The sequence below is a fragment of the Talpa occidentalis genome, unplaced genomic scaffold (assembly GCF_014898055.3).
Source record: "Talpa occidentalis isolate TD23 unplaced genomic scaffold, MPIMG_talOcc4v2.1 talOcc4.8, whole genome shotgun sequence".
Taxonomy (NCBI): Eukaryota; Metazoa; Chordata; class Mammalia; order Eulipotyphla; family Talpidae; genus Talpa; species Talpa occidentalis.
The window spans coordinates 21,097,602-21,113,183 of NW_023605194.1; the positions used below are offsets into that span (position 1 = coordinate 21,097,602).

Here is a 15,582-nt window from a genome sequence, read left to right on the forward strand (position 1 = left end):
ACACGACTTCCCAGAGCACATGACTCCACTAAATAGAGCAGCACATCCTTAAGTTGTTTGGAATTACGGGGGAGAGTATCCATTAGGTGTATGAGAGGTCAAGCAAAGGAAGAGCTCACGACGAATAGTTTATGGAAGATTAATGATTTTTTTTAAATGAACTATGAAGGCGAGTGCATCAGCGGACCAGTTAGCACGGGGTTCTTCCTAGTTCTTAGGATTCCACACTATTTAAATCACTGGTGGCCTTTGCCAGTACCAGCGCAGTGGGTGGTGGGGGCTGCAGGAGATGGCGAGGTCTTGAAGAGAGGCGTGTAGGGGAGACTGGTTTGGAACGTGACCGGGAGGCGATGCAGGGTTCGGAGAGAGCTTTGTGAAACGCAGCTAGAAAACGTCCTGGGAACATAAGACAGCGGACGGAGGGCTCCTCAACGCCTCACCCTCTGGAGGGCTGAGCTGCAGCTCCTCGCGCGAGCTCGGGGCGGGGCTTTGGGGGACAATAGACACCCTCGCTCGGCCAGTACGGAAATGACGCATCGTCTCGCGAGAGGACGGTTGCGCGAGCCTCGGCGGCCCGGAACCGGCCTTGGAGCGGTGGCGGAACCTGCGGCCGCCTGCCCTCCCGCCCCATGGAGCGGCCCCCGGGGCTGCGGCCGGGCGCGGGCGGGCCCTGGGAGATGCGGGAGCGGCTGGGCACCGGCGGCTTCGGGAACGTCTGCCTGTACCAGCATCGGGTGAGGCGGGCGCGAGGGAGCCGCGCTGGGTGCTTGTCATAGCCTGTGGAGCCGTGACTGTCAGTACGTGAGGCTGTCGGAGAGACCGGGGCACTGTTGTGGCCGGAGAGTGCCCCGCGTGCGTGCGTGTGCGGGGCGGGGGGCGAGAGGGAGAGGGCCTGTGAGCCTGGTGACCTCGTCTCAGGTGGTACCTGAGGTCTTAGGTCAGTGTGTGGGGTATATAGAACTGTTAGGGGAACTTTTGGTCTGAGTGTCAAGCTATGACAGGTTGTTTACTGAGTGTGACAGCGCATGTGTCTCTCAATGTAGAGGAGTCAGGGCGTGTGAGGCAGACACAGCAGAGTGTACGTGTGAACACGAATGCGTGAGTAAAGGGGGCTGATGAGGAGGGCTGTCTGTTGGAGTGTGTGTGTGTGTGTGTGTGTGTGTGTGTGTGTGTGTGTGTGTGTATTAGGAGGACATGAGATGCCAGTAGGGGCTGGGGTAGACAGGTTTCATGGAGGGTGTACAGTTACGCTTTTGGAAGCATTGGGTAGGCTTTGGGATTGGGGGAACAGCTTTTTAAAATGATCATGACTTCAGAAAGGAAGGTCGTGGACCTGGGGTAAGGTTCTCTGGGGGTGGAAGACACCTGCCTTCAGATGTGGGATTTTACTTTGATTTAACAGGAAATGTTTGACTGCTGTAGCAGGAGTTAATAATTATGTTTGAGTTGAGCTTCTTTTGAGGCATTTTACCAATAAAAACTATAAACCCTTTTGCAGAAAAAAATGCATAAATGCACATCCACAACACTATATGCATTGCCATTTGAGGGTGTTTATGCACTCCTAAAGGACATTCTCAAATATGTAAACGCTGGACTATTATTCTCTGCAGTATCACCTTTGTTTTCTCATCTCTTAAATGTGTATAATAATGTAAAATGTTGTGGGTCTGTTTTGAGAGGTAAATAAGATAATAATGTGTGTAAAGCTAAGTATAGTACCTCGCCCATGGTAAGCTGTGAAATATTAACTCCTGCGGCTGTGTTATTCTTGCTATTATCATTCTTAAATAGGTAAATATCAAGATGTAGTGGTGTTCTAAGAAGATTATTTTGTAAAAGATAAATCTGAGTGGAAAAACATGAAACAAGATGAACAGTTAAGATTTTACTATAAAATGCCTGCATTTGACCTATAAATGGAGAAATTATGATTTGCTGTCTTAAGGAATATGAGAACAGTGGGGAGAACCCACACTTCAGGGTGGGAGATGAGAGTTTATGTGGCGGAAATAGTACACTTTTGTGCAGTTAGAATGACAGATGTCACTGATAGAGTTGATGAAATTCTGTGAAGCAGATTTCATAAGAGGAAATTTTGGGGAGAGAGAGGATGGAAGGTGAAAAGGATAAGGCATTAAATACTTTGATAGTCAAACAGTATATTTAATTATTCTCCTCATCAGAGGGGATGTAAAGTACTCAAAGAGAAAAGAGAGGGACTCAAGTGCTTCCAGTAGAATATTGCTCATGGCCTTGCTAACTAAGCTGCCCATCAGCCTGGTCTTAAGAAAAAATGTGTTATACATGCTGGCATGCTTTTGTGGATGCTTTCCTTGTTCCCTGACTTGGGGTTGGGTGAATATGTCTTTTTTTTTTTTAACTGTGATAAAGTATACATAGCTTAAAATTTATCATTTTAACCATTTTTAACTGTATAGTTCAGTTGCATTCAGTTGTGCACCCATCACCAACAACCATCTTCAGAACTTTTCAGTCTTCCCAGAGACTCTGATCCCATTAAACAATATTTCCCCATTTCCTCCTCCCCCATTCGCTGACAATCACCTTTGCTACTTTTTGTTTCTGTAACAGTCATCATTTCTTAAATGGAAGACATTTGGCTTCCTTTAGAATCTTGAAAAATCACTCAAGAGGGCCTCCCTGGTGGTGCAGGGGTTAAGTCTAGCACTATCAAGCTATCACTAGCCACTGTTGCCTGAGTCGGCCTGAGCTCTATGGCCTGAGTTCGATTCCTGGCCAGGGACCTGACCCACATGGTGCAGCAGACCACGCCTGTCTCGCCCGCTGCTTCCCTCAGCAGTGTATTTCAGTGGATCCACCTGTTCTGCTCCCTACTCTGACTCAGGTGAGGCCTCTCAAACACCTCTCCAACACCTCTCCTCCCACCCCCCCCACCCTGCCCCCATGCCTTTGGCCTACACCCCATTTCTTGTATATATAAATAAATAAAATGAATCTTTTAAAAAAAAAAATCTCTTAGGAACTTTCCAATTGCCAGCGTGACCCTTTCCCCAAACTGGGACATTTGACAACAGAGCCTATAGCAAGAAGAGAAGACATGCTTTGTCATAAGAGTTGGAAGCAATATCATTCCTTTTCCAAACCTGACTAAGGTGTGCATTTATGGTTTTCAAGATCCCAGTGTTCTGGTACAAGCCACATCCCAGGATTTCATCCACACCTTTTAAAACAACGAGGAAGAGAAAAAGATATGAGATAGTTTATTTAGCTCATTATTTTGCTGGATGCCTATGGTAAATCTCTTTCTCTGTCACACGCACACACACAGACACACACACCCCCACCCCTGGATGATACACACTCACACACACACACACACACACACACACACACACACACTCACACACTCCCCTCCCCCCCCCAAGGAGACTTCAAGTCTAGTGGTGGCTAGAGACACAGAAACACTTTAAGTGCAGTGGTTACAATGAAGAATTTTTAAAGTGATATGGAAACAACAAAATAACCAAAGAACTCTACCTCCAGTAGGGTAGCACTTCTTTCTCAAAGTGTGTTTGGAAAAACTAATCTCAGAAAAGAGGTTGGGAAAAGAGGTTATGTTGGTCTGATACATTGGGAAATCGTGCAGTATTCCTTTATTTGGAGATTGACAATTCACATTAGCTTACTACAAGCTCTGAGAAGTTCTGTAGTAAAGAAACTAATTTAACTTTCTATTTTCCTTTGTATTTTTTAACTGTTGTAAGAGAAGCATAATGTTTCCATTTTAACTATTTTTAAATTCTGGAACATGATGTACATTCATACACTCTGCAGTCATCACCACTACCCCTCTCTCTATTTTTTAAAACAACTTTTTTTTTGGGGCAGGACATTTATAAACTTTTCACAGAACATTCTGAAAAGGTAGAGTAAAGAGGAAGGCCTTCACAGAGTAGGTGAAATATAAACTGAGGAGTTGAATAATCTTTTAGGATGGGATCTTTTTAAAATACATAGCTTCCTGTCTCATTCATATGAAAATTTAGGACTGTATGTTGTTCATGCTTGTACCAGAATGTCTCATGAGTTTACATGGCACTTAGCTACAGGAAGGTACATGCTCAGAACAAAAGAAAGATTGAGGGGAGTGAGGACTGTAGTTAGGCTAGATTGTAGTCTTAGTTCTTTTCTTCTCTCTGTATGCATTGAATATCCTATCTGTAGCCTCTCCTCTGTGTCCCGCCCCCTCCCGCCCCACCTTTAGACTGTTCCATCCATGTCTTATTTCCTCATCTGTATATTTTTTTCCTTCCTGTTTGGTCCTGACTGCTGGTCCTGAGCCTCATTTTTAGTGATGCCTGTATGTGATGAGCTCTGGCTATTTCCTGTAATGTGCTTCTGGGTGGTTTTAATTTTAGTCAGAATTGACTAAATCATTAGTCAAAGGCAGGAGTGGACAGGTTCATTTTATAATATTTGGAAACAGAAGTATAATCATTGTAGGATTATTTTATATGTCATTTGAAATGTAAAGATTAGGAACTAATTCTGCAGTTTTTATAATAGACTTGGTCATATTAAAACTATTTCTTGGAAAAACTATTTCTTGGAATTCAGGGAATTCTGAATTCTCCTCTTCATTCTATTTAGTCTAGAGGCTTGTTAATTGTCTTAACTAACTTTGAATAGAGTTTGGAGGGACAGGGTCCTTGGTATTTCTCTTTCTAGTAATATATTGTGAGACAGTGTACTGAAGAGACCTGATAGAGGATCAGCCTTAGTCACTTTTTGATTGTGTGTCTGAAGGTCAGTTTTAAAACATTGCTTGTGTAGCTTCATAGTTTACCTAGCAAAAGTGTTGACTCAGGAGAGCCATGGATAAATATTTAATTAGTAGAGCTAAAAGAGTTTTGTTTTCCCAAGTTGACATTTCTTTGATAACAAGTAAATATGCACAAGAGCCTAATACATTATTTTGTTCATTTTTTATGTTGGCAGGAACTTGATGTCAAAATAGCAATTAAATCATGTCGCCTAGAGCTAAGTACCAAAAACAGAGAGCGGTGGTGCCATGAAATCCAGATCATGAAGAAGTAAGTGTACTTGATGACATTTTCTCAGTTTTGCAGCCTACCTAGATGGCATCATAGGGAAGGGGGCCAGGAATTTATCCTTCTCAGCATCTTTTTGGGTACATATTTTTTTCTCTCTCATGAAATAAGTGTGTTCTATTTCAAATAGCATCACATTATGATTGTTATAAGGAAGTTTAGTTTAAAAAGTCATCTAAGGGGCCTCCCCTGGTGGCGCAGCGGTTGAGCTCTGGCCTGCGAAGCTGCCCGCAGCCTCTGCAGTGCCAGTTCAATCCCCGGCCACCGGCGAGGGTCCCACATGGCACATAGACCTCTCCTGCCGCACCCGATACTCCCTTCAGCAGTGTACTTTGGTCCTTTTGCCTGTTCTGTTCCCCGCTCTGGCTCTGGTGAATTTTTTCACCCTCCCACACTTCTGACTGTACCTACCCAGTGCTTGTACAAATAAATAAATAAATCTTTAAAAAAAAAAAGTCATCTAGGAATTATAAAACTTTCTCCAAGGACAGAATCTATCTCTTCTGGATCTTGGGCAATACTCATCTGCTATATCTTCTAGTTAAAGATAAGTTACTCTTATCTCTTTACTCTTATCTATTTTAGTTGAATAGTTTACTTATTGCTTTGACAAAAATTACTTGAAAAATTAGTGGCTTAAAACAGCTAATATTTAATATCTCACAGTTTCTGTGACTGAGGAATTTGGGAGTGACTTAGTTGGGTGCTTCTGACTCAAATTTCTTCTGAATTATGTCAAAATGTTGACTGGAGCTATAATCACCCAAAGATGTGACTGGAGTATTTCCTTCCAAGTTCTTTTATATGACTTTTTGCCAGAGACATCAGTTCCTCAGCTTGTGGGCCTCTCCACAGGGATGCGTGAATGTCTTCATGACATGGCAGCTAGGTTTCCCAACATGAGGGATCTGAGACAGAGAGCAAGAAGGAAACATATCGGTTATGATCTTTCCTTGGAATTCATTTCATCATTTCTACCGCACTGTGTTTGTTAGAAATGAGTCACTAAGAACGGTCTACTCTAAAGGTGAGAAAAAGTAAGCTCTTGAAGGGAAAAGCAGACGTATCTTTGAAACTCCAAAGGTACTGTATTCAGTTCTTTATAAATAATTCTTCTAGTTGTCACAAAAACTCTATAGTTAGGTATTATCTTTGTTTATAGTAACAAAGTTGAAGTTCATAGAGTCATACAACTGGTAGATAATAGAGTCTGGGTTTAAAATAAGCACTTTCTGACTTTAGTGTCTGTGCCCAAACTTGGTAATGTGGGGGCAGCATCAGGAAAGCGTGTTCACAACCCTCCTCCTGGAGATTGTTTCTTTAGGACCTGTGAGTCAATCCTAGGTTTGACATCTTCTGTCTGATGATGATGGTGGTGGTGGTGGTGGCGGAGGCTGGAATGATAATATTGTTAAGTTAAAAAAAACCATGTCAGAAAACAACATATAGTGTGGTTCAATATTCATTGAAGAAAATATATTAGTGTACAGATTAAAATCTGGAAGTAAATACAGCAAAATTTTAATAGACTCAGCTTTGAGTGACATTGTGATTATGGGAGAGATGGTCTTATATAGGCTTTGGAACCAGGCTGGCACATTGTATCCTTACGCAATCACCTACAAACTGTGATCACATGTTACTTAACCAGTTTGTGCTTCAGTTTTCTCTTGTGTGATATGACTATTAAGTCTACCTAGAATTATTGCGATAAGTCAGTGAGTTAATATATGTAAAGTGCTTACTGTTTTCCACATAGAAATGTAGTAGTAGTAATAGTATTTTTATCTATATTTTCTTTATAAAATTTTTTATTTTTAATTATACAAAAGGCAAATTTTATAAATAATGCCAACCTTCTTTCCCCTCATTGCCCTCCAGTTACTTACCATTTCCAACCTAGTCCGTTTTCATTAGAAGGTAATTTTTATTTTATTATTTTCATTTTTTATTGTGGTAATGTTGGTTTATGCCACTGTTTGTATTTGAGTAGTGTGGGCTCCCTGCCTTCAAGCGTTGTTGCCGTAGTGCACCCCCCACTATAGTCCACCAACGCTCCCATAGTCCACCACCACAGTCCACTGATTGAAAAACAATTTTTAATTATATTTTCCCCTTCTTTTTCAGGTTGAACCATGCCAATGTTGTAAAGGCCTGTGATGTTCCTGAGGAGCTGAATTTTTTAATTAATGATGTGCCTCTTCTAGCAATGGAATACTGCTCTGGAGGAGATCTCCGGAAGGTAGTGTGAATTTTTGAGATGATGAGAGTAAATCAGGAACTTTAGCAGTGCTTGAAGAACTTTCAATATGGTCATTGAGATTATGGATCAGAGAACTGTGACCAGTTACCTTTTTTTGGTTGTTGTTAAATAAAATTTTACTGGAACACAGCCAGGCTCTTTCTTATGCATTGTTTATGGCTGCTTTCGTACTGCTGTGACAGAGTTGAGTAGAATAAAGTGTTTGCCATCTGACCTTTTACAGGAAATGTTGACTGATCTCCGGTTTACAACAGGCCTTTTTTTGATATTGGTGTTTACAGAATGGAATTATATTGATGTTAGATCAAAATATCCATGTTGAAGGTGTTTATAAAAAAGTTGTTTTCTCTGCTGCAAATCTTTCCTGTCTCATTTTAAATCTACCATATGGCTATTGTTTGAGTTTTCAGGGTTTTTTTTTTAACCTTCCAATTTCAAATATTTTACTTTACTTACATAAGCTTTGCCATGAAATTTATGTGTCCTCAGTATGGATTTGGTGATTTTTACCCTCATATTTTATTAATTACAACTTATTTTCTTGTCTGAATAATCTTATTATAGTGCTAAATATGTTGTTATTATTGCCCAGCAATATTGGCAGTATACATTTTTTTAGACTTCTTTTTATTTCTTTAGCTACTGAACAAACCAGAAAATTGCTGTGGACTTAAAGAAAGCCAGATACTTTCTTTACTAAGTGATATAGGTATGTAAGCAATATAAAATTACTATCATAATTTAATGCCCCTGGGCCTCTTTGGTGGTCTAGGGGTTAGGTCTCATTGCTATAACTGCTGTGACATTGAGTACATAATTCGATCCCTGGCCAGGGACCTAACCCACATATGGTGCAGTAGACCTTTCTTGTCTTACCTGCTGCTCCTCTCAGCAGTGTATTTCAATAAATCTGCCTGTGTTGTTCTCCACACTGTCTCTGGTGAATCCTCTCACCTCTGGCCCACACCCCAATTCTTCTATGCAATTATTATTATATAATGTCCCTTTGGTAGTATAAAAGATTCTCATACTACTGCTTGGGAATTAAAGAAAATTGTTGCTATATATACAAAGCATAAAATTTTAGTATCTATGTGAGACTTTTTAAAAAATTTAAGTGTTACTGTGGATGTTAAATTAAAGTTAAGATATTTTGTAATTAATTTTTATTTTTGACTAGGTGTCCATTTTTGGTTAATAGATGAATTAATTGCTGATGAAAGATTATGTGAAATGACCTTTCAATTTTATTCCTCCTCCCCAATTAACATAGTAACTATTTACCAGTGTCACTGTTTCTTGGGCAGAGGTTTTAAAGTCAGCTTTTCAGGTGAAACATCTCTTTATATTCATTACTCCTGAAAAAAGCCCTAAAATAACTAGTACTTAGGCCCTTGGCGGAAACTTGAAGACCAAGAATATGTTTATATATTTTAGTTTTGCTTTCTTTCTTGGGTCATAGTGTCCAAAGTCTAATTGAAGAGGGTGATGTAGGTTGGAGGGAAAGGCTACAAGGGTAAATATATGCTTTTTCATTTCTTTTTAATGTTCTTTTCAATGTTAATTTTCATAAGTTAAATGAGCATATATTATAATTCTGTAGTATTTGTCTTAATGTTACTGGATTTTCTGTGGAGAAAATCTCAACTGCTTTAATATCATTTATTCTTTAGTTGTAGTGGCCCATATGAATTTGAGCATTGGAGCGGATTTGTACAAAATGTGAAATGAATTATTTTTTATTTAATTTAGTGTTTGCTATTACCTCAAAATGCATCTTAAACTTTTAGGGTCTGGCATCCGATATTTGCATGAAAACAAAATTATACATCGTGATCTGAAACCAGAAAACATAGTTCTTCAGGATGTTGGTGGAAAGGTAGGTGGAACTTGAAGAAATGACCCATGCCTATTGACTACAGTCTCCCTGATGTGGCTAGTCTTTGAGGTTTGGTGCCTTCCTGTATACCCCTAGCATTTTGTTCTTTGCTCCCCCAGTCCTTACTACACTGAACTATACTTTCGTGTTTAGTTTTTCTTCCCTGCTAATGAAGTAGCTCTTTCAGAGAAAGAACTACCTTGTATACTTGTTTTTCCAGCACAGTTTCTACCAGAGAGAGTAGGCAGTGAGTACATAATTTGTTAATCCTTAGGAAGCACATCCAAAAAACACACACATCCTACATCTGCCTTACTTTAAGATTAAAAAACCCCAACTAATTTAAGGAAAAAAACCCAACTAATTCTTCTCCCACAAGGTTCCAAGTGCTGTTGTTAAATTAAAATCCAAACCCTTGATTTCTCAGATTCCTAAATGAGTCATCTTGGGAAAAAAAAACAAACAAACAGAAATTGTGAATTGACTCCTAAAATTTTTATTTTTATCAGAATAATTTGAGCAATTTTCTTGCTTCCAGTGCCCAGAATCTGTGTAGACCCAAGAGTCTGAACCTTGAGTTCTTTAGTTAGTGAGATGTTGGTCAGTTTTAGGTGATACGACATAGCTGATGCTTTTTTTTGCAGAGCCTTTCATTTATGCTTTGCACCAACTTTGCCTTGTTGTGTATCCAGGATATTTTTGAGGTTAGATAGGCATTTGCTCGCATCAATCCATTCTAAGATGGCATAATGCTGCTTCAATATTTTCACTATTTCGTTGAATCCTAATAACAATTATGTAGAGTAGGGATTGTTAGTAATACCATATATAGGAAACTGAGAGAAGATAAGTAGCTTAATCAAGATCACATGACTAGTAAAGTGGTAGAGATCAGACTTGGAACATATTTGTGTTATTACAAAATGCAAGCTCTACTACAAACTTCTCTAGGGACTGTTAAGGGCATTGTTGCCTTTCCTTTTCATATTTGTCAACCATTTAATATTTTGCAGATTATGCATAAAATAATTGATCTGGGATATGCAAAAGATGTTGATCAGGGAAGTCTGTGCACATCTTTTGTGGGAACGTTACAGTATCTGGTAAGACTTGTATTTTTTTTTTTCATTGTCTTATTTTAGGTTTTTTTAAAATTATCTTACATTGTTTTTCATTTTTTGTACAATATTTGAGTTCTCCTCCTGGGTGTAGTCCCATAAATCTCCCATTAGGACATCACCCTGTGAACCATCACCATAGTGCCTTGTGCTCTTCCTTCACCTGTTTTGATCCCTCTCTCCCTCCCCCTCCCCTGCTGTATATCTCAGATCTCTAATTTGCCTGTTAGTTTTGTCTTTTTTTCTCTTTGTTCAATTTCCCTGTATTCCTCCTCTAAGTGATATCATCTGATATTTTTTCTTTTTCCTTCTGACCTATTTCACTGAGCATAATCCTTTCCAGCTCTACCCATCTTGTTGCAAATGGAATGAGTTTATCTTTTTTGATTGCTGAGTAGTGTTCCATGGTGTATATATACATCTTCTTGAGCCATTCATGTATTGGGGCATTTAGGTTGTTTCCATATCTTAGCTGTTGTAAAAAAAGTGCTGCGATAAACACAGGAGTGCAGTTTTCCTTTCAAATTAATGTTTTTATGTCCTTTGGGTAGATTCCTAGGAGTGGAATTGCTGGGTCGCATGGTAGCTCCATTTTTAGGAATTTGGGGATCCTCCACACAGCTTTCCATAGTGGCTGGGCTAGTTTGCATTCCCACCAGCAGTATAAGAGGGTTCCTTTTTCTCCACATCCTCTTCAGCATTTGTTGTTGCCAGTCTTTGATACGGGCCGTTCTCACCAGTGTAAGGTGATATCTCATTGTGGTTTTGATTTGCATTTCTCTGATTATAAGTGAGGTTGAGCATTTTTCAAATGCTTATTGGCCATTTTAATTTCGTCTTTGGAGAAGTGTCTTTTTAGCTCTTTGGCCCATTTTTTCACTGGGTTGTTTGCTTTGTTTTGGTTGAGTCATGTGAGATCTTTGTAGATCTTGAAATCAGTACCTTATCAGTTGTATGGAATGCAGATATTTTCTACCAATCAGTAAGATGTCTCCGGGTTTTGATTATTGTCTCTTTTGCTGTATAGAAGCTTTTTAGCTTGATGTAGTTCCTGCTTTTCCTTCATTTTGTTTGCTTCTGGATGTCCTTAGTGATTCTGAGGTATATGTCATGGAGTGTCTAGCATGTGTTTTCTTCTGTGAATTTTATGGTTTCAGATCATATATTCAAGTCTTTTATCCATTTTGATGGGTTTTTGTATATGGTATGAGGTAGTAGTCTAGTTTCATTCTTTTGCATGTAGCTCTCTGTTTTTCCCAGCACCATTTATTAAAGAGACTATGCTTGTTCCATTGCATATTATTTTCTCCTTTGTCATAGATTAGTTGACCATATATGTATGACTTTATTTCTGGTTTTCAATTCGATTGCACTGGTCTGTGTGTCCTTTTTTTTGTTCCAGTACCATGCTACTTTAATTATTATGGCTTTGTTGTATAGTTTGAAGTCTGGGAGCATAATATCTCCATTCTCCCTCATTTAGTCAGGAGTGCTTTGGTTATTCAAGGTTTTTTTGTGATTATTGCTCTAGCTAGAACTTCCAGTATTATATTGAAAAGCAGAGGTGAGAGTGAACATTGGCTGTGGGTTTGTTGTATATGGCTTAAAGTATTGTTCCTTCCATCCCAGGAGTTTCAGGGACCTTCATCATAAATGGATGTTGAACTTTGTCAAATGCTTTCTCAGCATGTGTTGATAGGATCATATGGTTTTTATTTTTCTTTTTGTTGATGCTTCATTGAGTTGCATTAATTGATTTTCATATGTGTATTTTTTAATTGAAATTATATTGGTTTATAACACTCTAAGTATTGTTTCTTTGAATTTAAGTGGATCAATTTCATTCTTAATTCTAAAAGTCATGAATATAATGGTACAAAATAAGGTAACTTTTGTCTTATCATGACGGCATCTAAAACATTTTTTCTTTTTAAGGCCCCAGAACTCTTTGAGAATAAGCCTTACACAGCCACTGTTGATTACTGGAGCTTTGGGACCATGGTATTTGAATGTATTGCTGGATACAGGCCTTTTTTGCATCATCTGCAGCCATTTACCTGGTAAGAAGTAGAAGAGAGCTTTGGTGTGCTTGGGAAATGGAGATTTTCAATTGCCTGCTTTATTTTTCACTTCTCTATTCATGGTACAATGCTTTTAGAAATGTAATTGAATACAATAAAGTGGCAAGAAAAATCTAAATGTGTTTATGAGAATCAGATTGTCAACTGAGGCAGCTTTTGTTTTCATAGGCATGAGAAGATTAAGAAGAAGGATCCAAAGTGTATATTTGTAGGTGAAGAGATGACAGGGGAAGTTCGGTTTAGTAGCCATTTACCTCAACCAAATAGTCTTTGTGGGTAAGTGCATTTTAGTAGAGGAAGTTCTTCAGGGTTTAAAAAAGAACAATAGAGGGTCTCCCTGGTGGCTCAAAGGGTTAAACACAGCACTGTGAAGCTATCTGCAGCCTCTGCAGATTGAGTTTGATCCGTGGCTAGCCAGGAAGCTACCCATATGGTGCAGCAGACCTCTTCTGTCTCGCCCACTGCTCCCCTCATCAGTGTATTTCAGTCAGTCTGCTGGTTGTGTTCCCCACTGTCACTGGTGAATCCTCTCACCCCCTCCATACTTCTGGCCTGTACTTCAGTTCTTGTATGCATAAATTAAAAAAAAGAAAAGAAAAAAGAACAATAGAGTAGTTGTGTTTTCCAAGTAGCATTATCCAATAGAACTGTCTGTGTTGATGTAAATGTTTTATATCTTTGCTGGTCACCTGAGGCTGTTGAGCACTTGAAAGGTAGGGTAGGTACTGTGACTGAAAAATGAATTTTAAATTTTATTTAATTTTAAATAATTTAAATGTAAATTCAAGTAGTCACTTGTGACTGGTGGCTACCATATTGGACAGCACAGATCTAGTGGAAACCAGAACTACTGCCATTTAACTATTATCTTCAGTACCAAGAAAATTCTTGGGATGGTGCAGTTAATGAATTTCTTGGTGAAAGAAACTGGATTCTCCTGTTGAGGTTGCCAGTAACTAGCTTATATATATGGGTTTATCGTGTTTATTTTTTTTAATGGGAAAAAAGTTTGTCCTCTGTCATTTCAGAATTGATATAAAATGGTATAGATAAGTAATGACAAAGGACATTGACAACTTGTAAATTACCTTTTTTACAGTACTAAAGGAAAATTGAAACATGATTTTCAGTCTATTTTTGTATATTTTCTAGTTTAATAATAGAACCCATGGAAAGCTGGCTACAATTGATGCTAAATTGGGATCCTCAGCAAAGAGGAGGACCTATTGATGTTACTTTGAAGCAGCCAAGATGTTTTGTATTAATGGATCACATTCTGAATTTGAAGGTTAGTTCAAAGGGGGTCTACCTAATAAGTCTAATATTGAAGTTAACAATTTTATTCAGAACGTGAACATAAATATATTTTAATAATCTTGATGCTTATTTGAAAAATAAAATAATATTCTTAGAGCTGAAATTTTAAGCTTTCTCTGTTTTACTTCTTTGTGGTATTGATTATTCCTTTGAAGTATTTTTTTTATTTTCCCCTTCCTTATATTGCATATACTAGTCAGTGTAAGGAATTATATACTTGTCAACAGATAATAATTTTGTGTGACTTACCTAAAGGCAGTGGGAGGAAGAGGATTTAAAATGTTTCAGGGCCTCCCGATGGTGCAGGCAGTTGAGCGCATCGCTGTGAAGCTGTCCGCAGCCTCTGCAGCGCAGGTTGGATCCAGTCCGGCCGGCAAGAATCCCACATGGTGTGGCAGACCTCTCCTGTCTTGCCCGCTTTTTTTTTTAAAGATTTATTTATTTATTTATTCAAGCACTGGGTATAGTCAGAAGCATGGGAGGGTGAGAGAATTCACCAGAGCTAGAGCGGGGAGCAGAACAGGCAGACTAACAAAGTACACTGCTGAGGGGAGCAGCAGGCGTGGCAGGAGAGGTCTGTGCGCCATGTGGGACCCTCGCCGGCAGTCGGGGATTGAACCGGCGCTGCAGAGGCTATCGGCAGCTTCGCAGCCCAGCGCTCAACTGCTGAGCCACCGGGGAGGCCCCAATCTGCCTGTTCTGTTCCCTGCTGTCTCTGGTGAATCCACTTACCCTCCCACGCATCTGGCCTGTACCCCATTCTTGTATGCATGAATAAATAAATCTTTAAAAAAATAATAATAATAAAAAATAAAATGTTGTTTCAAAAGACTGATTTCTAGTTCTGTGGCTCCATGGTAAAGCCCCAGCTGACTCATTCTTGCCCTCTCTTGTCCCCTCTCAGGCTACTTTCACTGGGGCTTTAAGTGAGACTAAGATTTTTCTTATCTAACTTTGGGCCCTTAGCCAGATCACTGCTCTCAGATTTGGGTCTCATATCTGGAAAATGAGGATAACAATGCAGTTTCCTGTTTAAATAGAGGCCTATCTTTTCTGTCAGGTAATTATTTCTTGAGAAAGTAGTCAAGAAATTTATGAGTTCATATTTAAGCTCTTAACAGTTATCAGCTGTGTGACCTGACAAGTTATTTAACTTCTCAGAGAGCTGGTTTCTCTCTTTTGCCAAATGGTGATTAGAAGTTCCAATTAACAAAATATTATGCACATGGTTGGCATCTATTAGGCACTTGGTAAATGGAATGTTTTCTTCTAGGTCCATGATATGTTTTGCAGAATAAATGTTTTCTTTTTAAATTGGAATTTTTAGTGCTGGAATTTGTACATCCTTAAACCTTTGAAATATTTTCCCTTGAACTAACATCTGTTGTAGTAGAAAAGTAAACTCTGCTCTTCAGCTTCCAGTCTGTCATTTCATAATTATAGGAGATCTCACTTTGAATATGATTAAACCTTGTTTAGTGCAGCGATAGAATCTTTTTCTCATCTTGAGTCTTTTATGTACTTGATGATCAATAATCATTTCTCTTTTTTCTTATTTGTACAGATAGTACACATCTTAAATATGACTTCTGCAAAGATAATTTCCTTTCTGTTGCCACCGGATGAAAGTCTTCATTCACTACAATCTCGCATTGAGCGTGAAACGGGAATAAATACTGTTTCTCAAGAGCTTCTTTCAGAGATGGGAATTTCTCTGGATCCTCGGAAACCAGCCTCTCAATGTGTTCTAGATGGAGTTGTAAGAGAATTCTAATATACTTAGAGTATAAGAAATCTGTTTGCTGTAAGGGTTTGCATGTCTCATGTT

The 15,582-nt window shown here is 39.0% G+C and overlaps 1 protein-coding gene across 6 annotated transcripts in view; it reads left to right on the forward strand.

Moving 5' to 3' along the window:
- The first annotated feature begins 537 nt into the window (after positions 1 to 537).
- Positions 538 to 15,582, forward strand: part of CHUK (component of inhibitor of nuclear factor kappa B kinase complex) — a 35,325-nt gene continuing 20,280 nt past the window's right edge. For 3 of the 6 annotated variants that reach the window (XR_008549827.1, XM_054690062.1, XM_054690060.1), the window contains exons 1-10: positions 623 to 734; positions 4,984 to 5,078; positions 7,224 to 7,338; positions 7,999 to 8,068; positions 9,150 to 9,238; positions 10,252 to 10,341; positions 12,292 to 12,416; positions 12,606 to 12,713; positions 13,590 to 13,725; positions 15,319 to 15,513. Coding sequence is in view for 5 of the 6 variants with exons in the window: in XM_054690062.1 (XP_054546037.1) it covers positions 630 to 734; positions 4,984 to 5,078; positions 7,224 to 7,338; positions 7,999 to 8,068; positions 9,150 to 9,238; positions 10,252 to 10,341; positions 12,292 to 12,416; positions 12,606 to 12,713; positions 13,590 to 13,725; positions 15,319 to 15,513 (1,128 nt within the window). In the remaining variant the exon portion in view is untranslated. Of the gene's footprint in view, positions 735 to 4,983; positions 5,079 to 7,223; positions 7,339 to 7,998; positions 8,069 to 9,149; positions 9,239 to 10,251; positions 10,342 to 12,291; positions 12,417 to 12,605; positions 12,714 to 13,589; positions 13,726 to 15,318; positions 15,514 to 15,582 lie in introns of all 6 variants that reach the window. The other 3 variants (XM_037496068.2, XM_037496069.2, XM_054690061.1) reach the window with 3 other exon arrangements.